The 27669-nt window shown below is 47.4% G+C and overlaps 2 protein-coding genes across 2 annotated transcripts in view; one reads left to right on the top strand and one right to left on the bottom strand.

The window, feature by feature from the left end:
* The window catches only part of XNDC1N (XRCC1 N-terminal domain containing 1, N-terminal like), a 48523-nt gene extending 46726 nt beyond the window's left edge, over positions 1-1797 (bottom strand). Inside the window, exon 1 of the mRNA XM_073612713.1 lies at positions 1734-1797. The gene's annotated coding sequence lies outside the window, so the exon portion shown is untranslated. The remainder of the gene's footprint in view (positions 1-1733) is intronic.
* Positions 1798-2106: 309 nt separating this feature from the next.
* RNF121 (ring finger protein 121) overlaps positions 2107-27669 on the top strand; it is a 51495-nt gene continuing 25932 nt past the window's right edge. The window contains exons 1-3 of the mRNA XM_073612712.1: positions 2107-2227; positions 10636-10673; positions 25665-25806. Of these exons, the coding sequence (XP_073468813.1) occupies positions 2171-2227; positions 10636-10673; positions 25665-25806 (237 nt within the window). The 5' untranslated portion in view covers positions 2107-2170. The remainder of the gene's footprint in view (positions 2228-10635; positions 10674-25664; positions 25807-27669) is intronic.

Genomic DNA, 27669 nt, shown 5'->3' with positions numbered 1-27669 from the left:
ACAGATGTAACCCGGGGGGAAATCGGTCTGGTATACGAGGACCCAGGGGGAAATCGGTCCGGTATACGGGGACCCGGGGGAAATCGGTCCGGTATACGGGGACCCGGGGGAAATCGGTCCGGTATACGGGGACCCGGGGGAAATCGGTCCGGTATACGGGGACCCGGGGGAAATCGGTCCGGTATACGGGGACCCGGGGGAAATCGGTCCGGTATACGGGGACCCGGGGGAAATCGGTCCGGTATACGGGGACCCGGGGGAAATCAGTCCGGTATACGGGGACCCGGGGGAAATCGGTCCGGTATACGGGGACCCGGGGGAAATCGGTCCGGTATACGGGGACCCGGGGGAAATCGGTCCGGTATACGGGGACCCGGGGGAAATCGGTCCGGTATACGGGGACCCGGGGGAAATCGGTCCGGTATACGGGGACCCGGGGGAAATCGGTCCGGTATACGGGGACCCGGGGGAAATCGGTCCGGTATACGGGGACCAGGGGGAAATCGGTCCGGTATACGGGGACCCGGGGGAAATCGTTTCGGTATACGGGGACCCGGGGGAAATCGGTCCGGTATACGGGGACCCGGGGGAAATCGGTCCGGTATACGGGGACCCGGGGGAAATCGGTCCGGTATACGGGGACCCGGGGGTAATCGGTCCGGTATACGGGGACCCGGGGGAAAATCGGTCCGGTATACGGGGACCCGGGGGAAAATCGGTCCGGTATACGGGGACCCGGGGGGAAATCGGTCCGGTATACAGGGACCCGGGGGGAAATCGGCCCAATATACGGGGACCCGGGGGGAAATCGGTCCGGTATGCGGGGGGAGAAATCGGTCCGGTATACGGGGACCCGGGGGAAATCGGTCCGGTATACGGGGACCCGGGGGAAATCGGTCCGGTATACGGGGACCCGGGGGAAATCGGTCCGGTATACGGGGACCCGGGGGAAATCGGTCCGGTATACGGGGACCCGGGGGAAATCGGTCCGGTATACGGGGACCCGGGGGAAATCGGTCCGGTATACGGGGACCCGGGGGAAATCGGTCCGGTATACGGGGACCCGGGGGAAATCGGTCCGGTATACGGGGACCCGGGGGAAATCGGTCCGGTATACGGGGACCAGGGGGAAATCGGTCCGGTATACGGGGACCCGGGGGAAATCGTTTCGGTATACGGGGACCCGGGGGAAATCGGTCCGGTATACGGGGACCCGGGGGAAATCGGTCCGGTATACGGGGACCCGGGGGTAATCGGTCCGGTATACGGGGACCCGGGGGGAAATCGGTCCGGTATACGGGGACCCGGGGGAAAATCGGTCCGGTATACGGGGACCCGGGGGGAAATCGGTCCGGTATACAGGGACCCGGGGGGAAATCGGCCCAATATACGGGGACCCGGGGGGAAATCGGTCCGGTATGCGGGGGGAGAAATCGGTCCGGTATATGGGGACCCGGGGGGAATTGGTCCGGTATATGGGGGGGGGGGAATTGGTCCGGTATATGGGGGGGGGGGGGAATCGGTCCAGTATATGGGGACCCGGGGGGAATTGGACCGGTATACTGGGGGAATCGGTCGAGTATATGGGGACCCGTGGGTCTGAGGAACAGTTTATCAATTTATATCCATGTCCACCCCTCCTTGGGGCAGCAGAATACCCTGAGTGGTAAAACCTTCTTGTGTCCCCCCCATAGATCACACACACTGACCCCTATACACCGCACAATCCATACCTGAACTTCCCGCGCTCCTCCCAGTCCCGCCTCCTAACGTCACCACACATCATTTTCCACTACTGGACGCTAGAGGCCGGGCATTCCTCTCATTCAGTGGACATGATGGCAGCCATCTTTACGTAGACCTTCTCTTCAGTCCTGGTTTTACAACACCGGCTGGACATTGAGGGACGTTCTGTAATGTCTCTGTCTTATAAAGACTTGAACGGTCCTAGGAGTGACGGAGAGCGATATGAGGGTATGGGGACCAAGTATGGGAAACATTCTACCGGAGACCACAACCAACATGGCCGCCACAAATCCGTAGGACCACTTCCGGGTCACGTGTGCGGGTCAGTTGGTCACCGTCCTGCTCTCTGATTGGAGGGTTTTGAGAGGCTTTGGCCGCCGTGTCATTGGCCGGATTCTCCCGGAACTCGCTGTCGTGGCGCAAGATGGCCGCCGCTGTGCTGGAGGTGGAAGTCGGGGGACCCAGGGAGGCGGTTGAGGAGGTGAGAGAGAGAGCGGGGGGAACCGGGAGGAGGCCTGATCATAGAGGGAGATACCGCCACCGGAGGAGGGGAGAGTCACTGCAATGACAGCTGGTCACCCCTCCCCCACCCAACTGAAAGAACCCTCCATTACACTGACAGTACCCCTCCCCCACCAGACCACCTACTATCACCCCTCCCCCCCACCAGACCCCCCACTATCACCCCTCCCCCCACCAGACCCCCCACTATCACCCCTCCCCCCACCAGACCCCCCACTATCACCCCTCCCCCCACCAGACCCCCCACTATCACCCCTCCCCCCACCAGACCCCCCACTATCACCCCTCCCCCCACCAGACCCCCTACTATCACCCCTCCCCCCACCAGACCCCCTACTATCAAACCCTTCCCCCACCAGACCCCCTACTATCAAACCCTTCCCCCACCAGACCCCCTACTATCAAACCCTTCCCCCACCAGACCCCCTACTATCAAACCCTTCCCCCACCAGACCCCCTACTATCAAACCCTTCCCCCACCAGACCCCCCACTATCACCCCTCCCCCCACCAGACCCCCTACTATCACCCCTCCCCCCACCAGACCCCCCACTATCACCCCTCCCCCCACCAGACCCCCTACTATCACCCCTCCCCCCACCAGACCCCCCACTATCACCCCTCCCCCCACCAGACCCCCACTATCACCCCTCCCCCCACCAGACCCCCTACTATCACCCCTCCCCCCACCAGACCCCCCACTATCACCCCTCCCCCACAGTAGACCCTCCACCATCACCAACCCCCCCATACTAGACATTAGAGCATAATTCTGGCTAAAATGAGAATCACATTTTTTTTGCTTAGAAGATAGATCACGATTCTTGCTGCGTAACATCATCTTTCACATAAAAACAAACAAAAAAAAAGGCTAACTTTTCTGTTAAGTTTTTTTTTTTTTTTAATTGAAGTGTATTTTTTTCCCCCCCAAAGACCGCTGGGCAAATACAGTGTGACATAACATATTGCAGCAATTGACATTTTATTCTCTAGGGTCTCTGCTAAAATATATATAATGTTTGGGGTTCCAAGTAATTTTCTAGCTTTTATATAAAAGCAATCCTAGCGGCTAAATAGCCCACCTCCGTTCCAAGCTCTTCCATCCCACTGAGGGGCCCGGGACTTTGGACGGCAGTTCTGCCAGCTGACCATAGAGTTGATTGGGGACCGGAACAGCCCAGATCATTTCTATGGTCTAAGAAACTGAATGCAACAAGTATTTGATCACTTCTGGTGTAATAAACAGACCAGTAGTGGTTTGTAAAAATCATCGGGTCACAGTAAAGAGGACCTGTCAATGCCTATTGCTTTCACAAAGAATGTTTGCACTCCTTGTGATAAAAAAACAAGCAAAATGAAAAGTACAGTGTATAAATACAAAAAAAAAGTAATAAAAAATCTAAAAGCATCCTCGCCTCCTTGTGTCTGCTGTCAAAGGCAAACGCACACGCCGGTCCCACATCGGTACACAAACATCGATCGCACCACATATGTGAGGCATCCCCTCGAACGTCAAAATAATTCTATAGCACCAGACCTCCTGTGTACTTCTAAAGTGGTAACCTAAGGCTTTTAAGTTTAAAGGGCAAGTAAACCTTTACAGAAAAATCTGTAAGGTGAACTTACACTGGACCCCCCTCCTCATCCCCCCCCGACCTGGAGCTCAGTGATCCCCCCGCTAGGAGACCTCGTGTAGTCGCATCACTGGTCCAGGGCTTAGAAATCCCCTCGTCTTAATCTCCTAAACATACTTTGTCAGGAGGTATGATTTTTTTTTTTTTTTTAATAAATTTACTTTGTGTACAGTGTTGCATGACCGCACAATTGCCAGTTAAAGTAGCACCGTGCTGAATAGCAAATAATGTCCTGCTAATGAAGGGAGCTAAAACTTTCCGGAGCTGAAGTGGTTAAAGCGTGACCTGTTCGTTATCTTTTTACTCAAAGTAACACCATCTTTTATATTTTACCAAACAAATTGGTAACTATATTGTGTTTTGTGTGTTAAAATTCAATAACCACTTCAGCCCCGGAAGATTTGGCTGCTCAGTGACCAGGCCATTGTTTGCGATTCGGCACTGCGTCACTTTAACTGATAATTGTGCGGTCGTAAGACATGGCACCCAAACAAAATCAACACTCCCCCCCACAAATAGAGCCTTCTTTTGGTGATATTTGATCATCTCTGTGGTCTTTATTTTTTGCACTATAAACAAAAAAAAAGCAAAATTTTTTTGAAAAACAAATTTTGTACTTTTTGCTATAATAAATATCCCCATTTTTTTTTTTTTTTTTTAAAAAGCTAATTTTGCTCAGTTTAGGCCGATATATATTCTTCTACATATTTTTAGTAAACAAAATTGCAATAAGCGTATATTGATTGGTTTGCGCAAAATTTATAGCGTCTACAAAATACGGGATAGATTTATGGCATTTTTATTATTCATTTTTTTTTTTTTTTACTAGTAATGGCGGCGATCTGCAATTTTTTTTTTTTTTTATTGGACTGCGACATTATGGCGGACACTTTTAACACATATTTGGGACCATTGGCATTTATACAGCAATCAGCTGTATACTGCAGCAGGTCGGCACGATCCCACAAGCTGCCGTAGCTATACGTCGGCTCCTTTAATCGGGATAGCCTGCTATCCCGATTAAAGGAGCCGACGTATAGCTACGGCAGCTTGTGGGATCGTGCCGACCTGCCGCAGTATAATGACGGCAAACAGTTAAAGTGTGTCGTGCCCCCCCCCCCCCCCCAAAAAAAAAAATGCATTTGAAAAACCTGCTGCGTAAATACCGTGTGATGTAAAAAATTGCAACACCCACTATTTTATTCTCTAGGCCCTCTGCTTTGAAAAATATATAATATTTAGGTGTTCTAAGTAATTTGCTAGCAAACAAATACAGATTTTTACACATGTGAGAAGTGTCAGAAAAAGGCCTGATCTTCAAGTGGCTAAAGCGGAGTTCCACCCAAAAGTGGAACTTTGGCTTTAAAGGGCTTGTAAAGGTTATTTGTTAAAAAAAAAAAAAAAAAAATGTAATACTTACCTTCTCTGTGCAAGAGTTTTACACAGAGTGGCCCCGATCTTCCTCTTGGGTCCTCCAGCGGCGCTCCTGGCTCCTCCTCTTCTTGAGTGACCCGTTGGAGAGACGCTCTCCCTCGGAGCACCCGCGCGGGGCGCACTCCTGAGTCCTGCTGCTGCGTCCATTGACACAGACAGCAGGACTCGGCCCCGGCTCCCGTGTCACTGGATTTGATTGACAGCAGCGGGAGCCAATGGCTGTGCTGCTATTAATCCAGTGAGGACCCGAAACGGTGGCTGGAGTGGGTGTGGTCGTCCCCCGTCGCTGGAAAGATCAGGTTCAGGTAAGTAAAAAGGGGGCTCTGGGGCACTACAGAAGGTTTTTTACCTTCATGCATAAAATGCATGAAGGTGAAAAACCACAAAGGGTTTACAACCCCTTTTAAGGCCTCCTGTTTGGGAAACTGAGCTTGGGGGGAGCAGGTACTCGATTTTGACAGGTACCTGCTCCCACTTCCGTTTCGGTCGCCTTAGGCGATTGGAAGTGAAAGTTCTCCCTCCCAAAGTCTTCTGGGACATATGACAGGTCCTAGAAGACTTTGGGACCAGTCACAGAGCCCAGTGCCGCTCGCGCATGCACAGTGGGCACCCGGCTCTGAAGCCACAAATTGCCACAACTGGGTGCCGATAGTGGAGATGCTGGCACCCGCCGAGGGAGGACGGGGGGGAGGAGGGGGGGGTGTCTCACAGCGCGGGTAAGATCCCCACTGGACCGTTGGACAGGTGAGTGTGGGTTTATTAAGTCAGTAGCTACACTTTTTGACTGGAGCTCCTCTTTAACCACTGAAGGACCAGAAGATCCCCCCCCCCCCCCTTAATGACCAGGTCATTTTTTGCAATACGGCACTGCGTCTTTCAATGGGGACACTAGTTCTGGTGACAACCAAGGAATCCCTAACTTTGGAGGCACCCCCTCACTTCCTGTTTTGGCTATGGGACAGGAAGTGAAATCTTCCCAATGGAACACGGATGGCAAAAAAAAAAAAAACCTCCTGATATATAACCCTCCCTTACATCAGTACACCTCTCAGCCTTGATGCAAGCAGTGGGAGGAGTTATGCAAATATCCAGGGTGGATTTGATTTAAATCAAGTCAATTTAAATCACAATTTAAATCACTAGTAAAAAGACTTGATTTAAATCATAACTTTTAAAGAGCAACTGTCATCTCTGTCCTGAAGCGGCTCCTCCTCTGACCCGCTGTTGACTCACCGACAGTCCCATTTAATGAGGCGGCTGGTGATGCGGCAGTGACACAACAAGGTGAGGGACGTGGTGGCAGCAGGTGATGGATGCCCGCTAACAGGCGCTGCCATGGTGGATCTGAAATGACAGGTACTCTTTCTTGCTGGTAACTAAAATCTTTAATATTTGCAAACAAAGTGAAGGTTTCCTATTTAGAATAATAAGCTGTCCTGTTAGTAAAACAGCGATATCAGAACTGATTCAATCATACAGTTTGTAGTGTACATAGATTTACAGAACAATGGGATAAAGGAATATTCTTGAACTTTGTTTTATCTCATGGTTACTGTGACATTGGGGGTTATTTACGAAAGGCAAATCCACTTTGCGCTACAAGTGCAAACTACAAGTGCAATTGAAATTGCACTGAAAGTACACTTGGAAGTGCAATCGCTGTAGATCCGAGGGGGACATACAAGGAAAATATAAACCAGCATTTTAGCTTGCACATGATTGGATGATAAAATCAGCAGAGCTTCCCCTCATTTCAGATCTGCCCCTCAGATTTACAGCGACTTCACTTCCAGTGCAATTTCAATTGCAATTTGCACTTGTAGTGCAAAGTGGATTTGCCTTTCGTAGATAACCCCCATAGTGTGAACGCATCAATGCATGCTATCTCAGCTTGGATTCATTGAATTACCAAAAATGTAAATATTGCAGAATATACAGCCTCATGTTACATAACTAAGCTCCATTTCATGCTGAATAAACTAAATTATTAATGTATCTTAAATAGAAAACTATCTTTAGATAGATTTTTACTCTACAAAAAAAATCTGATTTTAAATACGAAAAAAATGGATTTAAATACAAAAAAAAATCAGATTATAAATAAAAAAAAATCCTTTTTTTTTTAAATTTATTTTAATTATTGATCTTTATCCACCCTGCAAATATCCTAATGCCTTGGGGTGTGTATGTGTCTAGGGGATGGAGCGTTCCTGGGCAGACATCATTTACATACTGACCACTGTAGGTAATGCCCACGTGAGATGCTGAGCCTTCATGATTGAAAGAACTGAGATCCAATGAATGAAAGGGGCGGGCCTGAGATTGTCAACCTGGGGAGCAAAGGACTAGATGTTGGACGTCCTCCAGATAGGAAATGAAGTGGGCTCTTTATCTGACTTACTGCTCACAGTGTGTGGTGAAATCGGAGGACGCCATTCCAGCCCAGGAGAGGAGCTGCTACAACTGGAGGTCAGATGTTGGTATATCAGGAAAGGTCTGTGATCTGGATCTTTTTGTTTGTCTCCCGACACTCAGGGAGCAGCACAGACCTCCTTATCTGATGGCGGCACGCCCGCTAGAGGTGACCGATAATCTTCGCGTGGAGTTTTTGGCGCTCCTTGTTTTTCCTGCCAGTGTAGCCATTTTTTACAGAGATGATGAACAACATGGTTGGCCTCCAGGATTTGTCACCCGGGTCCTTCTTCTTGCCCCTCCCCCTCCTTTCTGATAATACAGTCCAAGCTGAAAGCGGCATTAACCCCAAAAGCAAACATTCATTATACCAATCATTAGATGTGGTGGCTGCATCAGTTTCCTTGTTTAATGCTTTCTTTACCTTTTCACCTGCTGATCCGGCCAGCAAGGCCACTTATAATAGACCCCAGATCTCATAAAGAGGACTTGTGTGTAGGAATTGTGTGTAGGAAAGTCCATCAAAGTCTGCCGGGCAAAGTCTGTTCATCCCTTGTTACCCTTGTTATAGCGATAAAGTTGATGAAGAAAAATTAAAGGGACCCTTTATATAAAAAAGTAAAAAAAAAAAAAAAGTTTTAAAATAAATGGGGGTGGGTGGGTGGGGTGTTTAAGAGCCCCTGTGCCCCACCCTTCGCGCTCACGTGCAGATGCAAACGTAAGTCTCAGGCACATATGTAAATGGCGATCGCACCATGCTTGTGAGATATTGTTGCAAACATCAGAGTGAGAGAAATAATTTCTGCACCAGATCTTCTGTGTAACCTGTAAGGCTTAAAAGGCATCACCCATTCCATTGGCGTACGCAATTTAAAAGCGTGACATGTTTGGTATCTATTTAGCCAGCATGATGTCATCTTTTATATTTTACAAAAAAAAAAAAAAAAAAAAAAAAAAAGAAATGGGAATTTTATATTTTTGTGCACTAAAATTTAGTAACCATTTCACTACCCGGCTCTTTCACCCCCTTCCTTCCCAGGCCAATTTTCTTTCTGTGTTATAAAATTTTGCACATTTTCCTCCTTCACTGGCGGGGCACTTGGCGGGGCTGCACTTGGCGGGGCTGCGCTGGCGGGGCACTTGGCGGGGCTGCGCTGGCGGGGCACTTGGCGGGGCTGCGCTGGCGGGGCACTTGGCGGGGCTGCGCTGGCGGGGCTGCGCTGGCGGGGCACCTGGCGGGGCTGCGCTGGCGGGGCTGGGCAGTGTAATGATGTGCTTGCTGTGCCCTGACAGACAGTGTGTGAGGAAAGAAATGCCGATAACACAGTAAACCATGGTAAAAATTGCAGCAAAATTGCTTGTGTTTTTGGCACCATTATCGGCACCTTTTTCTCTATCTGCAAAATGCTGAAAAAAACACCATTTTGAGCTGGTGTGAAAGGAAAAAGTTCAGTTGTTAGTTGGCGATGGGATAGGCTTTTCTGATAACAGATGTGTTTTCAGGGACCTCCTAAAACCCCATTCACACGTGTGCAACTTTGGACATCAGTGTCGCATGGCAAGTCGTACCCCATGTTATTCAATAATAACCATTCAGAAATGTGCGACTTAAAATTAGTTCATGCACTATTTTGGTCTGACTTTCATACAACTTGTGGGCCATGGACTTCAGTGTCAATCCTCTAAAGCTGTATAATGCCACGTATACACGAGCAGACTTTACGGCAGACTAATTTGAACAATTCGATCGTGTGTGGGCTCCAGCGGACTTTGTTTGCTCAAAAGTTGGACGGACTTAGATTTAAAACATGTTTTAAATCTATCCGACGGACTCGTGTCCGGTCGAAAAGTCCGCTCGTCTGTATGCTAGTTCGACGGACAAAAAGCCACGCTAGGACAGCTATTGGCTACCGGCTATGAACTTCATGGTTTTAGTCCAGTCGTACGTCATCACGTACAAATTTGACGGACTTTGGTGGATTGTGTGTAGGAAAGTCCGTCATAAAGTCCATCAAAGTCTGCCGGGCAAAGTCTGCCGTAAAGTCCACTCGTGTGTACGCGGCATAAGAGTCGTAGCTGAATGTTTTATGCAACAGTGGGTTGGTCATTGCCAGGTGTTTTTTCACCTGCATGCATAGGATACATTCAGATGGAAAAAAAAAACAAACCCTTACAGTTAGGGACCTTAGAGTGTAAGCTCCTTGAGGGTAGGGACCGATGTGATTGTACAATGTATGTGCGTAAATTGACGGCGCTATATAAGTACCTGAAATAAATAAATAAGTATGCTCTCAGCGACATCGCCAAACTCATCTAACCCAAACCATTCTCTCCACTCTTTCCATGACCTCCTGCTTGTTAGCTCCCTCCTCATCTCCCATGACCACCTCTGGGACTTCCCCAGAGCCTCTCCCATCCTATGGAACTCCCAACCCCAATCTGCAGCACTTAAGCACAGACGTTTAACGAGACACATAGTGTGGGTGGACTTTAAGTGAGTTGATCAAGATAATTTGTCAGATAATTTTGTTTATAATACAGAATGTTCGGAATACAGCATGTTTCTGGTTGTGATGTTTTCATATATGTCCCTTAGCTTTGGACTCTCCCTTCTACCGATTTTCTGATGTGGCTGCAGCGTGTGAGCCTCTAACCCTCCCTCCCTGGAGCTCTGACCTTCATACACTCACCAGGCCGCTGGAACTGGTAATCCTCAGTACAGAGTATTAACGTACACAAGGTCCTTCCAGGATTGTCACCCTGTCTTCACCGACTCCCACCCTCCTCCCTGAGCTGTGGTTATGGCTGGTCTCCACTCGTAGATCACACAATGGCTCCTCACCCGATAATACACCCCAACTAAAGCTGAATGTGTTCTTGTCTTCCAGGTGGACCTGTCTGACTTGGCCCCCGAGGAAAGATGGAGGTGAGTCCTCATCACTTTGTCCTTCACCTCTATGCACCTGTTTTATTTAAACTGTCTAAACTAGACATGTACACTGCCAAAAAATGTTTGTTTTTGCTTCATTTGTTTTTTTTGTTTTTTGTTTTTTTTGTTTGTTTGTTTTTTGGGCAATGTGTTATGATCGCAATTCGTAAATTCGAAAGAATAACTAACTATTAAATTATAGCTATTGAAATTTCCTTTCAAATTTTGTCTGTTAGTGAATGTAACGATTACAAATTTAGTCTGAAGTAACTAAATAATGAATGCCGTATCTAAACGAATGGAATGAAACAATATAATACGTTTTTATTGTTATATTTTTTATTAACCACTTCAGCCCCGGAAGGTTTTTACCCCTTTCCTGACCAGAGCACTTTTTTTTTTTTTTTTTTTTTTTTTTTACAATTTGGCGCTGTTTTAACTGGTAATTGCGTGGTCATGCAACGATGTACCCAACCAAAATGTGCGTCCTTTTTTCCCCCATAAATAGAGCTTTCTTTTGGTGGTATTTGATCACATCTGCGGTTTTTATTTTTTGGGATATAAACGAAAAAAGACCGAAAATTTTGAAAAAATAAAAAAAAAATGTCTACATTTTGTTATAAAAAAAAAAATACAATAAACTAAAATTTAGTCATACATTTAGGCCAAAAAGCATTCAGCCACATGTCTTGGGTAAAAAAATAATAATTCAATAAGCGTATATTTATTGTTTTGCGCAAAAGTTATAGCGTCTATAAACTAGGGTACATTTTCTGGAATTTACGCAGCTTTTAGTTTGACTGCCTATCTCATTTCTTGAGGTGCTAAAATGGCAGGGCAGTACAACCCCCCCTAATGACCCTGATTTGGAAAGTAGACGCCCCAAGGAATTTGCTAGGAGGCATGTTGAGCACATTGAATATTTACTTTTTTTTTTTTGTCATAAGTGATTGAAAAATGACAAAAAAAATGTACACAAAGTTGTCAAATACATTCTGCTTCTCCTGAGTACGGGGATACCACATGTGTGGGACTTTTTGGGAGCCTAGCCGCGTACGGGACCCCGGAAACCAATCACCGCCTTCAGGATTTCTAAGGGCGTAAAATGGTGATTTCACTCCTCACTACCTATCACAGTTTTGGAGGCCATAAAATGCCCAGACATGTAGATTAAACCCAGCAATCTCAGGTAAAGAATATAGGAAAAGAGAAAAAGAAAGTAAAGAGTACAAGTTAACTAGAACATGCATTTCCTGGAGAAAATGAGTGGGAATGCTGAATTGCTAAAGCTAACTGTAAGAATAGCTTAATTCCGTAAGAAAAAGTTGAAGAAGTGAGAATAGTTGGAAAAGTAGGAATGGTTTTAAAATAAACATGAATTTCATTAAAAAAGTTTAACAACACCACTAATGTATGAAAGATGTGGAATATTTACAGGTTTTTTTGAAAAGCTTTTTGATCATTAATCCCCACACCTAATGAGTGAGAGACAGTGTGAGAGAACCCTTCAAACAAGCCTTAATAAATCCACAACAATAAATGCTATGGAAACAGCGACTTCACCGTTAGAGACACACGGCCTTTGTGAACATATCAGTATAAAATTTATGTTGATAAACTTAAAAATGTGGGCATGTCAGCGATTTAAAAAAAGAAGTTGGCTGTGCGTTTCGCTGGGAAATGTGAACAATTTAATACAGGACAGTCAATAGAAGAAGAGCAATGTTTTAGAGAAGGAACTAAGATAATTTTGTTAAGGCTCTGTGCTCTAGGTATGACATCATCCATTCTAAGCATCCCAATGCACACTCTGTTTAATCGATAACATTTCCTGAAATGATCACTAAACTTAAACAGCTTTTTTCACGAAAACTGTAAAACAGGGCTTGACAAATTTGCTTTGAATCCAGGAGCCAGTTAAAAAAGTTAGGGGTCTTTTTTTTTTTTTTTTTTTAGCGTAGTATGGATTGTCAGCGCCCGGGGTAAGGTCAGTAATTTTCTCCCCCTAACTCGCAACGGAGCACGCAGTCAATAACTCCAATTTAACGCTGTTACATCAGGGTTCTGGGCTGGCCAGAAAGAGTAAGGCTGGGTTTACCCTGCAGCACGGAGCGGCTCACAGCAGGAGTCCGGTGTGTCCCCATTTACCGTTTCAGGTCCGACTTCAGTCCAAATTTTTGGTTGAATTCGGACCTGGAACGGACCAGAAGACGCACAGGACCCTTCTGCAATTCGCTCCAAATCTGTCCTGGAGCCCTGTGAGTCGGCTCCATAGAGAGCCGGTCACAAACTTCTAACATGTGAATTGGATGAGGGAAACCCACATCCAATTTACAATAGTGTGAACCCAGCCTGACAATAAAAACCTGTTATAGGGGGAAACTCCTTATTATGCCTAATGCATCATTGCTGTAGCATGTAAAACATCCTCATCTGCTGCCTAATGCAGCTTAAGGCTGGCCAAAACATGTCTCTACTGCACATTTTTACAACCCAAATGCACATCTAAATGAAGCCTTAGACACTTTAAATAAAATACAAAAAAGGATGAAAGAAGTATCCCAGTGCTGCTGATCTTCTGCTGCCTCTTTGCAGCCACTTCCTGCCTACCTGTGTGTCCCCCACAGGAAATCTTCTAACGCATATATAGCTGCCTCATCTCCCCTTCTCTGACACAGAGCACACAGTAAATTTTACAAGGAGTGCCGTCTGAGAATGTCACAGCACCGACACAGGAACACCCCCTCCCTTCGATGGCTTGCCCTGCGCCACCCTCCACCAGAAAACCTCCCGCTCCGAGTACTGACAGTCTGTAGTTGAAGTAGTTGTAGTTGAAAGTTGAAGTTCCATCATCAGCTGAAAGAGCTGAACATTTTAAAAGTTGAATGGTTTTAATAGCTGAAAGTATGCAGAAGTTACGCAGAGCCAAAAAACGTACAGAATAAAATTATTAATAATAATAATAATAATAATAATAAAAAAACTAATAACAATAGTGGGACTGCTGAAGCAGTCCCACTAATTAGCTTGTGCTTATTCTAGCCTATTTATGTAGTATTCAGGTATAGTAAGCACATGCTGTGTCAAACTATCTGAGCCCTTAACCACTTGCCGATCGCCGCACGCCAATGTACATCCCTACTTTGGGGATGGATTTCGTTGTTATGGCAGCAACTAGCTGACATAACCCCGGTATCCCCGTGTTTGGACGGCGGTCGACTACAAGATAAGTGGTCTCCGTGGCGGTTTTGCCGCAAGATCACTTTTATTGGTGGCGGGGAGAGGGCCCTCTGCCGCTTACCGGAGCCGTTGGCAGCGGCGGAGGCTATCACATCTGTCAACTGGGCTGGCTGCAGTGTCATCTCCATGACTCTGCAGGGCAGAAGCAACGTCAAAACGTCACTTGCGCCCATAGCTCTTAAAGGGACAATTTTTTTTTTTTTTTCTATTACAAGGGATGTTTACATTCCTTGTAATAGGAATAAAAGTGACACTTTTTATTTTTACACTGTTTAACCACTTCCCTACCCGCCTATAGTAATATAACGTCCACAGATGGGATCTCCCATCCTGGGTGGACGTCATATGACGGCCTCGGGTTCCCGGCCGCCTAGGGGACGCGTGCGCGCGCCCCCGCCGCGTTGCTCGGGACCGCCGGGCACCCGCGATTGCCCGTTAACCGGGTCGGACCGTGGATCTGTGTGTGTAAACACACAGATCCATGTCCTGTCAGCTCTGAGGAGAGCGATCTGTGTTCCTAGAACGGAGGAACACTGATCGGTCCCCTCCCCTTACAGTTAGAAGCATTCCCTAAGGTAACATAGTTAACCCCTCCCCGCGCCCTAGTGGTTAACCCCTTCACTGCCTGTCACATTAACACAGTAATCAATGCAATTTCATAGCATTGATCGCTGTATAAATGTGAATGGTCCCAAAAATGTGTCAGAAGTGTCCGATGTGTCCGCCATAATGTCGCAGTCACGAAAAAAAATCGCTATTATTAGTAAAAAAAAATAAATAATTTATTTTTTTTTAAAAATGCCATAAATCTATCCCGTATTTTATAGACGCTATAACTTTTGCGCAAACCAATCAATATACGCTTATTGCGATATTTTTTTTTTTTTTTACCAAAAATATGTAGAAGAATACATATCAGCCTAAACTGAGGAAAATTTGTTGTTTTTTTTTTTTTTTTTTTAAATTGGGATATTTATTATAGTAAAAAATATTGTGTTTTTTTTTTCAAAATTGTCGCTCTTCTTTTTTTTATAGCGCAAAAAATAAAAACCGCAGAGGTGATCAAATACCACCAAAAGAAAGCTCTATTTGTGGGCAAAAAAATGACCTCAAATTTGTTTGAGTACAACGTAGCACGACCGCGCAATTGTCGTTTAAAGTGCGACAGCGCTGAAAACTAAAAGTTGTTCTGGGAAGGAAGGGGGTGAAGATGCCCGGTATTGAACCGGTTAAAAAAAAAAAAGTAAAAGGTAAAAAAAAAAAAAAAAAATTAAATGCGCCCTGTCCCGCCGAGCTCGCGTGCAGAAGCGAATGCATACGTGAGTAGCGCCCGCATGTGTTCAACAGTGTTCAGACCACACATGAGGTATCACTGCGATCGGTAGAGCGAGAGCAATAATTCTAGACCTAGACCTCCCCTAGACATGCAACCTGTAGAATTTTTTTTTAAATGTCGCCTATGGAGATTTTTAAGGGTAAAAGTTTGTTGCCATTCCACGAGCGGGCGCAATCTTGAAGCGTGACATGTTGGGTATCAATCTACTCGACATTACATTATCTTTCAAAAAAAATAAAAAATTGGGCTAACTTTTACGGTTTTATTTTTTAATTCAAAAAGCTGATTTATTTATTTTTTTTTTTTAAGTGCGCTTGTAAGACTGCTGCGCAAATATGGTGTGACAGAAAGTATTGCAATGAACGCCATTTTATTCTTTAGAATTTTAGAAAAAAATGTATAATGTTTGGGGGTTCTAAGTAATTTTCGAGCAAAAAAAAAAAAACAGTTTTTAACTTGTAAACACCACATCTAAAAAAGAGGCCCGGTCTTAAAGTGGTTAATGACAGAAATAAGAGCAGAAAAAGAAGAAATAACTTGGAGTATACGTCTCCGGTTAAAAACCTTAAGAGGGGAATTAAGAGATTACTCGCTCAGCTGCATGGCCGAACGTTATCCCACTGGTAGAGGCAGTGGGAGGTGTCTCAGCCTAGATATATAATGGAAATATTTTAAATTACTATAGTAGTATTCATATTTTATATCAGAGGTTCTCCAAGATATCTCCCGCAGCCTTTATATTAAAGTATCTAAAAGGAGCGAATGTGCCCCTTCCAGCCCTAAATTCCGCATTTACAGTGTCACGGACACGTGTCCACAAGGTAGTTGATTTAAACCAACTGAAGAACAACGACAACAGGGATAACAATGACAAGTAGCTCGGCTAGCCCAAGCTCACTATGATTAAGGATCTATACTAACTTGTTTACCTGGCTCCCAGGTAACATTATACAATTACGCTCACCTTCTGTATTATTGGCAACATTAACCACTTACGGACCGCCCACCGTCGTTATACGTCGGTACTTTGAAGAGGAGTATTGTTGTTATGGCAGCAGCTAGCTGCCATAAGCCCGGTATTCTCTTCTTCAGCGGGCGGTCCACTTTCAGATAAAAGTGGTCTCTACAGTGGATTCGCCGCAAGATCACTTTTATCGGCGGTGAGAGGGGGCCCCCTCTCCCCCGTCATGCTCCTGTGCTCTCCACCGCTTACCGGAGCTGTCGGTAGCGGCGGAGGCGATCAGATCCTTCTCCTGGCTTGGTATGGAGACGAGTGAGGGGAAGATGGGCCCCCACCCGTCTCAATATCATTGCAGGGTGGAAGCGCCGTCAAAACGTCACTTCCGCCCAATGCTATTAAAGGGCCATTTGTCAAAAAAAAAAAATATATATAGATCTCTTTTTGACCCCCAGATCTCATATTTAAGAGGACCTGTCATGCTTTTTTTCTATTACAAGGGATGTTTACATTCCTTGTGATAGGAATAAAAGTGACACTTTTTTTTTTTTTTTTTAGACAGTGTAAAAATAAAAGGTTAAATAAATAAGAAAAAAAAAATCTTTTAAACGCACCCCATCCCGCCGAGCTTGCGTGCAGAAGCGAACACAAAATTGAGTAGTGCCCACATTAAAAAAACTGTTCAAACCACATATGTGAGGTATCGGTAGAGTGAGAGCAATAATTCTAGCCCTAGACCTCCTCTGTAACTCAAAACATGCAACCTGTAGATTTTTTTTTTAAAGGGTAAAAGTTTGTCGCCATTTCACGAGCGGGCGCAATTTTGAAGGGTGACATGTTGGGTATCAGTTTACTCGGCGTAACATTATCTTTCACAATATAAAAAAAAAAAAAAAAAAGGGCTAACTTTACTGTTGTCTTATTTTTTTTAATTCAAAAAAGTGTTTTGTTTCCAAAAAAAAAGTGCACTTGTAAGACCGCTGCGCAAATACGGTGTGACAAAGTATTGCAACAACCGCCATTTTATTCTCCAGGGTGTTAGCAAAAAAAATGTATAATGTTTTGGGGTTCTAAGTAATTTTCTAGCAAAAAAAAAAAAGTTTTTAACTTGTAAACAACAAATCTCAGCGGCTCGGGTCCTTAAGTGGTTAAAGAATAAACATTCCTTCTTATCTTGAACTCACAATTATCGGTTTATATGAACATTTCCGCCATCATGGTGGTAACAGCACCACCCTGTATATGGGAAAACATAACCGCATAAATAACACGGGTTAGTGAGGTTGTACTCCCTCCCACTTTGGGCCTCCGGTCCCCAGGTGTGTAACCCCTCAGTGTTTCCTCCCTTAACCGTAGCCCCCCAGGGGAAAGACACCAGGGTGCACTAAATCTTGATGTCTCTATGCAGCACTGCTCATCCTAATATATTTTGAGAGTAAATATATTGCCTTAACTAGATATTTAGTAACGCCTTTTGAGTGACCGTGTCCTCTGTGTAGTTGTCCAGCTTGTAAGTCACTTGTAGCTGCTTATGAAACTGCCTGTGCTTGGTTGGAGAACTCCCAGATGTAGTACCAATTAGCTTCACTAGGTGTCCTCTTTTGATAGAGCATCTCACTAGGAGCTATTGTCACTATATAAAGCTGAGAACCAGCATCACGTATGGAAGCTGACAAGTTTCCAGGTTAGAAAGGCAAAAATGGGGGGTGATCATCTAACATTCAGATGCCTGACAACATATAACCAGAAAACTAATTCCAAAAGGTACTGTAACCAGTGTTCGGGTGAAACAAGTATCGTACATTTTCATCTGTAGACAGCATCCACAGGATATGAAGAATTGAATCAGATTTTAATCCCTGCAGCTCAGATATTTTCCTGGAACCGGAATCCTTTGGCCGAATACGGGGATTTGCCATAGTTTTAGGCCTGTGCGTTTTGTTGAACTTGGATTTTTTGGGATGAAGGTGGTTTTTGACAGGCTTGTGGGGAATGAGGGGGTGTAGATCCGAGCGTGGGATCCCTGATACCATTCAGGTAGGTCAATTCAGCGTGGTAGATTCAGCTGTTAACAACATGTTGTGATGTCCTCTGGTAAGCGCAGGTAGTATTGCTTGCCTTGGTATGTTGCTTTGAGGGCGAAGGGAAACTTCCATCTGTATGGTATCCCCTTCTCTCTCAGGACCTCCAGCATGGGACGCAGCGCACGCCTGTTTTTGAGGGTAATGTGGGAAAGGTCCTGGGATAGGGAGATAGGCTGATCATTAAAGATGATGTGGTCATTCCTTCTGTATTTGCCCAGGATTTCTTCAAGTGAGAAGCTTTGTAAGCAACATATGTCTATCGGTGGTGCTGTGTCTGATGGGCACGGGTTCAGTGTCCTGTGAGCCCTAATAAATTCTATGTCAGTGTCTTTGGGACCTTCCAGGAGTTAATTTAAACAGCTTGTAGTGCTTGCTTGATCTGGGCAGATTCTACATTTTCAGAGATCCCCCGGAATCTAATGTTTTGCCTTCTCCCCTTGTTGTCAAGGTCCTCCAAATGTCTATTTACTTGAATAAAGTGGGTAGCATGGGTGGATACAGCAGTCCCCAAATGCTCTATCGTCCTGTCTCTTTTAGCTTCTGCTCTCTCTGTGCTGGCCAGTCGCTCATTGAGGGAGAGGAGGTCAGCTTTTAAATCAGTTATTGCAGATGAGAAAGTTTTGATGTCTGCAGCTATCTGTGTCATCTCTGATAGCTGCAGAGGATGATCTGTGTAGTCTGTGTCCCTTACCAGATCCTCCGAAGCTGACAGGGAGTCTTCACTGGGGTCTGCCTCGTGCTGCAGCGACGCCATCTTGGATACAGGGCGGCCTCTCGTCCATGGGGCTTGTGAGCCCAATAGCTCTGGAATGCTGTGGTTTCTCGGCACCGAGAGCATTGTTGGCTGGGACCTGTAGTATGCTTGTCGCGTTTGCCTATAGCCAAAACGAGCGGGCTGGAAGGGGTTCAGCAACGTCTTCTCTCTACTTCCTCCCATGGTGCAATTGCTGTTTACATATGACAAGAGACCGACACTTCAGTTCTCCAGTGCGCGCAAGCAGGGGGGGGGCAGGGGTTCTTTTATTTTTTTATTTTTGATTTTTTTTATTATCTCAGGGAATGTAAATATCCCCTATGATTGCAATAGGTAGAGACAGGTACTTTTAATTGGGGTCTATTAGACTCTAGATCTCTTCTCGCCCTCAAACATCTGACCACACCAAGATCGATGTGATAAGATGCTTTCCTAATTTCGCAATGGTGCTGTTTATGTCTGGCAAAACCAAAGTCATGAAATGCTAGCTTCCGGTTTCTTACGCCATAGAGAAGAATTTGAGCCATTCTGGTCTTTGATCAGCTCTCTGGTCAGCTGCATTATCAGGTTCCCCATTGGGACAGGAGAGCCATGGAAGGCGGCTGGGGGGGGGCGACATTCCGTCTCACTGCTTGTAAAAGCAGTCTAGCGGCTAATTAGCTGCTAGGATTGCTTTTACGTGAAAGCTGACCGCTGGCTGAAAAGAACGTTACCAAGATGATACCTTAAACCTGCAGGCATCATTCCGGAGTAACCACTCAAAGTCCAGCAACATACCAGTACAATGCTGGTCCTTGTTGGGCATATATTTGTTTGTGTTTTTTTTTTTTTTTTTTTTTTATATGCAGCCTGTGGGCTGAACGAAAAAGAGATTGAGAAGTGGGTATGCCCACCATTAGAATACTGCCCCGCATCCACCCACTTCTAATGATGGGCATACATGTACTGTTTTTTTTTTTTTTTTTTTTTTAACTGTGGTGGTGAAATCGCCTCCTACAGAGCTGGAGTCGCTCATTTACGTATCGTGAGAGAAAACGTTATTGCTGTCAAGATAAATAAATCAGTGCTGCAGCTAAATGGCATACCTGAAAATAAAAAAAAATGGTTAACAATAAGGGCTCCTTCACACGGACGTGTCCGTGTACTGAGCCCGCTCTGCTCAGCGGGGGATCGCTCCGCCGATCCCCGCTGAGCAGGCAGATGACAGGTCCGTCGCTGCACACTGTGCAGCGACGGACCTGTCAAAGCGCCGCTCTCCCCTATGGGGGATCGGATGATGACGGACCGCAGATTCCGTCATCATCTGATCTGCAGACGGAAAAGTAGGTTTTTCCTCCGTCACACTTTTTCGGATCGGAGCGGGTCGGATGTCAGCGGACATGTCACCGCTGACATCCGACGCTCCATAGACCTCCATGGAGTGTCCGTTCAGGTCCGCCTAAAAAAACTGACAGTTGGACCTGAACGGATCGGCCGTGTGAAAGAGGCCTAAGACGCAGTAAATACTAAAGTATAAAATTATATACCTGAAAAGCAAACACAATAAAACATAGTAACAATAAAACATTGCAGTTACAAAATACCGTAACATAGAGCAGAACAATAGAGAGAGAATAAAACAACAACTATTTTTGGCTTTTTTAATATTAAGACTTTTTTTTCACTTTTATTTGTAACTGTAACAGTTCCAGGTTTGGGTCTCTAATAATGCGATGGCATCTTTGGAGACCCTGTGAAAGTGTGTCTTAGTCTGTGCAGTGCTGTACCCAACTAGTGTGCGGTAGCGTTCACAACATTCACCGATGCAGAGACCAGGTTGGACAGGAGGGATAACAATAGCCGTGTCACGCCTAAATCCGAGCTTGCCACAGACATAACCTCTTCTTTGAGGTGCTCGATTGGTAGGGGTACCAGGGAGGACATACAAAAATGCCTCCCATGCAGCCAGCTCATTGCATTTGGATTGGGAAGTTGGGCCACAGCACCATCTGGAAAAAGGACTGTGATCTCTTCCTGGAATTTACGGAAGGATCCAGTTTGTCCTGAAGTTTTGTATAGCACATAAGCATTTAGCAGAGCCAATTGGAATAAAGTATACAGACACTTTTTTTGTACCAGCGCTTGCCCTTACGGCAATTAAGTATGGCACCATCAACTGGTCGTTGAGGTCCACCCCTCCCATATTAAGGTTCTATTCGTGGACACAGAGGGGTTTCTCCACAACACCAGTCGCTGTTTGAATTTGGACCGTCGTGTCTGCATGAGGGGAGGACAGAACGAAAAAGTTCTTATTAGGGTTGTCCCGATACCGAGCATTTGCCCAAGTACTTGTACTCGGGCAAATGCTCCCGATGCTTCCCCCGATACCTAGAGGAAAGCTGTGATCGGCGCATGGGGGAGTTACAAGATTCTCCCCCAGCGGCTTTAGTGACATACAGCGGTGATCGGTCACCGCTGACTGTCACTTCATCCTCCTCCATGCCCCCTCCGCTCCTCTGTCCCCCTCCGCTGTCCCCCTCCGTTCCGCCGTTCCCCTCCGTTCCGCCGTTCCCCTCTCCTTCTATGTCCCCCTCCGTTGTCCCCCTCCGCTGTCCCCCTCCGTTCCGCCATTTCCCTCTCCTTCTCTGTCCCCCTCCGCTGTGCCCTCCGTTCCCCTCAATCTCTGTCCCCCTCCGCTGTGCCCTCCGTTCCCCTCAATCTCTGTCCCCCTCCGCTGTGCCCTCCGTTCCCCTCAATCTCTGTCCCCCTCCGCTGTGCCCTCCGTTCCCCTCAATCTCTGTCCCCCTCCGCTGTGCCCTCCGTTCCCCTCAATCTCTGTCCCCCTCCGCTGTGCCCTCCGTTCCCCTCTCCTTCTCTGTCCCCCTCTGCTGTCCCCTCCGGTCTGCTCTCAATCTCTGTCCCCCTCCGCTGTGCCCTCCGTTCCCCTCTCCTTCTCTGTCCCCCTCCGCTGTCCCCTCCGTTGTCCCCTCCGTTCTGCTCTCAACCACTGTCCCCTCCGTTCTGCTCTCAATCTCTGTCCCCCTCCGCTGTGCCCTCCGTTCCCCTCTCCTTCTCTGTCCCCCTCCTCTGTCCCCTCCGCTCTGCTCTCAATCTCTGTCCCCCTCCGCTGTGCCCTCCGTTCCCCTCTCCTTCTCTGTCCCCCTCCGCTGTCCCCTCCGTTCTGCTCTCAACCGCTGTCCCCTCCGTTCTGCTCTCAATCTCTGTCCCCCTCCGCTGTGCCCTCCGTTCCCCTCTCCTTCTCTGTCCCCCTCCGCTGTCCCCTCCGTTCTGCTCTCAATCTCTGTTCCCCTCTCCTTCTCTGTCCCCCTCCGCTGTGCCCTCCGTTCCCCTCTCCTTCTCTGTCCCCCTCCGCTGTCCCCGCCGTTCTGCTCTCCTTCTCTGTCCCCCTCCGCTGTCCCCTCCGTTCCCCTCTCCTTCTCTGTCCCCCTCCGCTGTCCCCTCCGTTCTGCTCTCAACCGCTGTCCCCTCCGTTCTGCTCTCAACCGCTGTCCCCTCCGTTCTGCTCTCAACCGCTGTCCCCTCCGTTCTGCTCTCAACCGCTGTCCCCTCCGTTCTGCTCTCAACCGCTGTCCCCTCCGTTCTGCTCTCAACCGCTGTCCCCTCCGTTCTGCTCTCAACCGCTGTCCCCTCCGTTCTGCTCTCAACCGCTGTCCCCTCCGTTCTGCTCTCAACCGCTGTCCCCTCCGTTCTGCTCTCAACCGCTGTCCCCTCCGTTCTGCTCTCAACCGCTGTCCCCTCCGTTCTGCTCTCAACCGCTGTCCCCTCCGTTCTGCTCTCAACCGCTGTCCCCTCCGTTCTGCTCTCAACCGCTGTCCCCTCCGTTCTGCTCTCAACCGCTGTCCCCTCCGTTCTGCTCTCAACCGCTGTCCCCTCCGTTCTGCTCTCAACCGCTGTCCCCTCCGTTCTGCTCTCAACCGCTGTCCCCTCCGTTCTGCTCTCAACCGCTGTCCCCTCCGTTCTGCTCTCAACCGCTGTCCCCTCCGTTCTGCTCTCAACCGCTGTCCCCTCCGTTCTGCTCTCAACCGCTGTCCCCCTCCGCTGTGCCCTCTGTTCCCCTCTCCTTCTCTGTCCCCCTCCGCTGTCCCCTCTGTTCCCCTCTCCTTCTCTGTCCCCCTCCGCTGTCCCCTCTGTTCCCCTCTCCTTCTCTGTCCCCCTCCGCTGTCCCCTCTGTTCCCCTCTCCTTCTCTGTCCCCCTCCGCTGTCCCCTCTGTTCCCCTCTCCTTCTCTGTCCCCCTCCGCTGTCCCCTCTGTTCCCCTCTCCTTCTCTGTCCCCCTCCGCTGTCCCCTCTGTTCCCCTCTCCTTCTCTGTCCCCCTCCGCTGTCCCCTCTGTTCCCCTCTCCTTCTCTGTCCCCCTCCGCTGTCCCCTCTCCTTCTCTGTCCCCCTCCGCTGTCCCCTCTGTTCCCCTCTCCTTCTCTGTCCCCCTCTCCTTCTCTGTCCCCCTCTGCTGTGCCCTCCGTTCCCCTCTCCTTCTCTGTCCCCCTCCGCTGTCCCCTCCGTTCTGCTCTCCTTCTCTGTGCCTCTCCGTTCTCCCCCTCCGTTCCGTCGTCCTCCTCCTCCTTCCTTTGTGTATGGATAGAGTCAGCTGGCTCTGTTCATTCACATAACTGAAACATTGTAATACACATACACCGTTCACCCCCCCCCCCCCCCCCCCCCGAAAAAAAAGAAAGCACTGTTAAAAAAAAAAAAAAAACACTGTCACGTGACATTAAAAAAAAAAAAAAAGTATCGGTATCGGCGAGTACTTGGGGGGGAAAAAAGTATCGGTACTTGTACTCGGTCCTCAAAAAGTGGTATCGGGACAACCCTAGTTTTTATTATACCTCCACTTCACAGTGAGCAAATTATTACATCTCAAGCAGGCTCTCTCCCCCAGTCTAAGTTGGGACTCTACAAGCCACTGGGGTAAGCCCTGGCAGTTAGATCGCACAGTGCCACATGTGCCAATTCCATGATCAAACAAGTGGCTAAAAAGTGGCACACTTGTGTAATAATTGTCCACTTACAAGTGGTACCCTTTTCCGAATAAGGATGACACCAAGTCCCACACAATCTTACCAGTAGTCTGGGCAGTTCTCCGGCTCTACGTGACTATCTCTTCCCTCGTAAACCATAAAACGACATGTATAGCCTGTGGCCCTGTCACAGAGCTTATACATCTTGACCCCGTATTTGGCACACTTGCTGGGAAGATACTGTTTGAATGACAGAAAACGTAATCAGGGACTCATCAATGCAGAGAACTTGATGGGGAGTAAACAAGGCTGCAAACTGTTGGATGAAGTGGTTTACGAGGGGCCAAATTTTGTAGAACCAATCAAATTCAGGGTCACCCCAAGGACAACAGAGTTCATTGTCATTGAAATGCATTACCCGCAAGATGTGCTGGTATTGTGTCCTGGTCATGGAGGCAGAGAACACAGCCATATGGTGAATTGGGTCAGTGGACCAATCTGACCGCAACTCACTTTTTTTTAGTTATGCCCATGAGGAGGGATAGGCCCAGGAAGGTCTTAAATTTGGAGACTGTAATAGGTGTCCAATCTCTGGCAAGGGTTAACTGGGGATTAGCGCTGTATACAGCGCTCCCAAAACGCCCCTGCCCATTGCAATGAATGGGTAGCGCTTCCGAAGCGTCTGAGAAGCTATTCGGAAAGCGCCACAAAACGCTAAAATGAGCTGGCGCTTTACCGCTAACGGCCAGCACTTTCAGTGTGCAAGCAGCCTTAAAGCGGACCTCCGCTTGTTTTTTTTCTATAAAGACTCTTGCTCTCCCCTTCATTTTCTGCAACATGAGCTTCTTCCTTTTTCACATGGATACTGGAGAGTGAGATGTGTGTACTGGAGTAAAGATCTCACTGGTGACATGGATACTGGCAAGTGAGGTGTGTGTACTGGTGTACAGTTCTCACTGGTGATGTGGATACTGGGGAGTGAGGTGTGTGTGTGTGTACTGGTGTACAGATCTCACTGCTGACATGGATACTGGGGAGTGAGGGGTGTGTACCGGAGAGCAGATCTCACTGGTGACATGGTTACTGGGAAGTAAGATCTGCACGCCATTACACACCCCTCGCTCCCCAGTATCCACGTCACCAGTGAGATCTGTACACACCCCTCGCTCCCCAGTATCCACGTCACCAGTGAGATCTGTACACCAGTACATATCCCTCGCTCCCCAGTTTTCACATCACCAGTGAGATCTGTACTCCAGTACACACACCTCACTCCCCAGTATCCATGTCACCAATGAGGTGTGTGTACTGGTGAACAGATCCTACTAGTGACCTGAATACTGGGCAGTCGGCCGGGTGTACTAAAGTACAGTCCTCACTGGTGACATGGATCTTGGGGAGTGAGCGGGGTGTTCTGGAGTACAGATCTCACTCTTGATGTGGATTCTGGGGCATGAGGTCTGTTCTGGAATTTTCTATAGTATTTTACTTCCTGTCTAGAAGGAAAAAAAAAAATGACTCAATTGTGAGAGGCTGCAAAATCCTTTTTAATATTTCAGCATTAGACCCTTCTACCGTTATGTTTGGTGAATGACTGCTGTGGTTTTCTGTGGAGTGTGTCTAACCCCTATTTTTTTTTTTTTTTTTTTGCTCTTACAGGGTAGAACATGCCCGCATGCATGCCAAGCACCGAGGCCACGAAGCCATGCATGCCGAAATGGTGCTGATTCTCATCGCCACCCTGGTGGTGGCCCAGCTGTTGCTTGTGCAGTGGAAACAGAGACACACGCGCTCCTACAATGTAAGATCTTGAACCACAAAACTCTTTTTCAAGTTTTTCTTTTTTTTTATTATTAAATGTCTTTTGGACCAAGGTGATGATTGCGGCTCCCATTTTCCTTTTAAAGAGGGTATACTAAAAATGATGGGAGCTTGCCCTAGGCAACAGAGAAATTACCTTTCACTGATCTGCCTTACTGTATGTCACTAGTTTTTAGCCAGTGTCATAAATAGCGGTCTGTATCCTCAGAGAGCAGGGCTGTCCAGATGATGCAGGAGGCACAGGGCACATTGTGATACAGGGCACAGGATGCACTAGATTACACCAGGTGCACTGCTGACATGTGGAGGCACTGGGGCTATACGGATTACACTGTGCACACTGGTAACCCTTGGAGACCCAGGGCAACACTAGGGTGCCTTGTTAACACTTGGAAGCATAGGGCACACCTGGGACTTGGAGGCACTAGGGTGCACAGGATGCTAGATGACGCTGGGGCCCACTAGTGACACTTTGAGGCACTGGGGCACATTGGTGTTACTTTGAGGCACTGGGGCACACTGGTGTTACTTTGAGGCACTGGGGCACACTGGTGTTACTTTGAGGCACAGGGGCACACTGGTGTTACTTTGAGGCACAGGGGCACACTGGTGTTACTTTGAGGCACAGGGGCACACTGGTGTTACTGTGAGGCACGGGGGGCACACTGGTGTTACTTTGAGGCACGGGGGGCACACTGGTGTTACTTTGAGGCACGGGGGGCACACTGGTGTTACTTTGAGGCACGGGGGGCACACTGGTGTTACTTTGAGGCACGGGGGGCACACTGGTGTTACTTTGAGGCACGGGGGGCACACTGGTGTTACTTTGAGGCACGGGGGGCACACTGGTGTTACTTTGAGGCACGGGGGGCACACTGGTGTTACTTTGAGGCACGGGGGGGCACACTGGTGTCACTTTGAGGCACAGGGGCACACTGGTGTCACTTTGAGGCACAGGGGCACACTGGTGTCACAGGGGCACAGGGGCACACAGCGTGCGTTTGGATGACATTTTTATCATTTGGGGGCACGAGCATACAGTATGCACTGGCAACACTTGGAGGCATGGGGGCGCCCAGGGCATGCAAAAGCCGCTGGCGTGCACTTGGAGCCATGGGGGAGCGAGTAAGTACAGCAGCATCAAACTCCATGACACGCATTCCTTTGCAATTTAAGGCAGCGCCAGTTGGGAGAGCTGTCTCCTCATATGTTGCAGCGTCATTGCTCTGGGTGGTAAAATCTGGAAGGGCAAGTGACCATCCACCAGAGGGGAAAGCTAGCGCTGGATCTTTAGTTGTAAGTGTTACAGCTAAGTTATCTCTGGAAACAGCCACAAGTCCTCTCTTGTGAATTGATGTAGTGCACTGAACTGAGATTCCTTTTTCTCTAACATTTTGAAGTTGGCTTCCCCCTTAGGACCGAGAGAGCCAATGAGAGATATAATAGTGAATCTGTTACTAATGTATAATTTATTGTTGGGACAACACCTCTTGCTTGCCAACACACACAAGGATGCAGATCACTGTGCACACTTGGGTTTGGGGGACTCCTGGGATGAACTGGGGCAGAACTTTGACAAAGGTATTGTTCTAACACCTTCATTATCCTATAACAAGAGCTTAGATTAGTGAAAGTTTTGAAACACATGAAAGTCGGCTTGTGACAACTATGGCTTACAAGAAACCGCTTAGCTGTAAGAAAGAGAAGTTTATGTATACACCAGGGTTTTTTTTTTTAAATCAGATTTTATTTTATTAATAACATGGTTTTTGGAGTAAAAATCTATCTAAAGATAGTTTTCTATTGAAGATACATTAATAATTTAGTTTATTCAACATGAAAT

The sequence above is a fragment of the Aquarana catesbeiana genome, linkage group LG02 (genome assembly GCF_042186555.1).
Source record: "Aquarana catesbeiana isolate 2022-GZ linkage group LG02, ASM4218655v1, whole genome shotgun sequence".
Lineage (NCBI taxonomy): Eukaryota > Metazoa > Chordata > Amphibia > Anura > Ranidae > Aquarana > Aquarana catesbeiana.
This window is presented reverse-complemented; position numbering and strand designations above follow the sequence as displayed.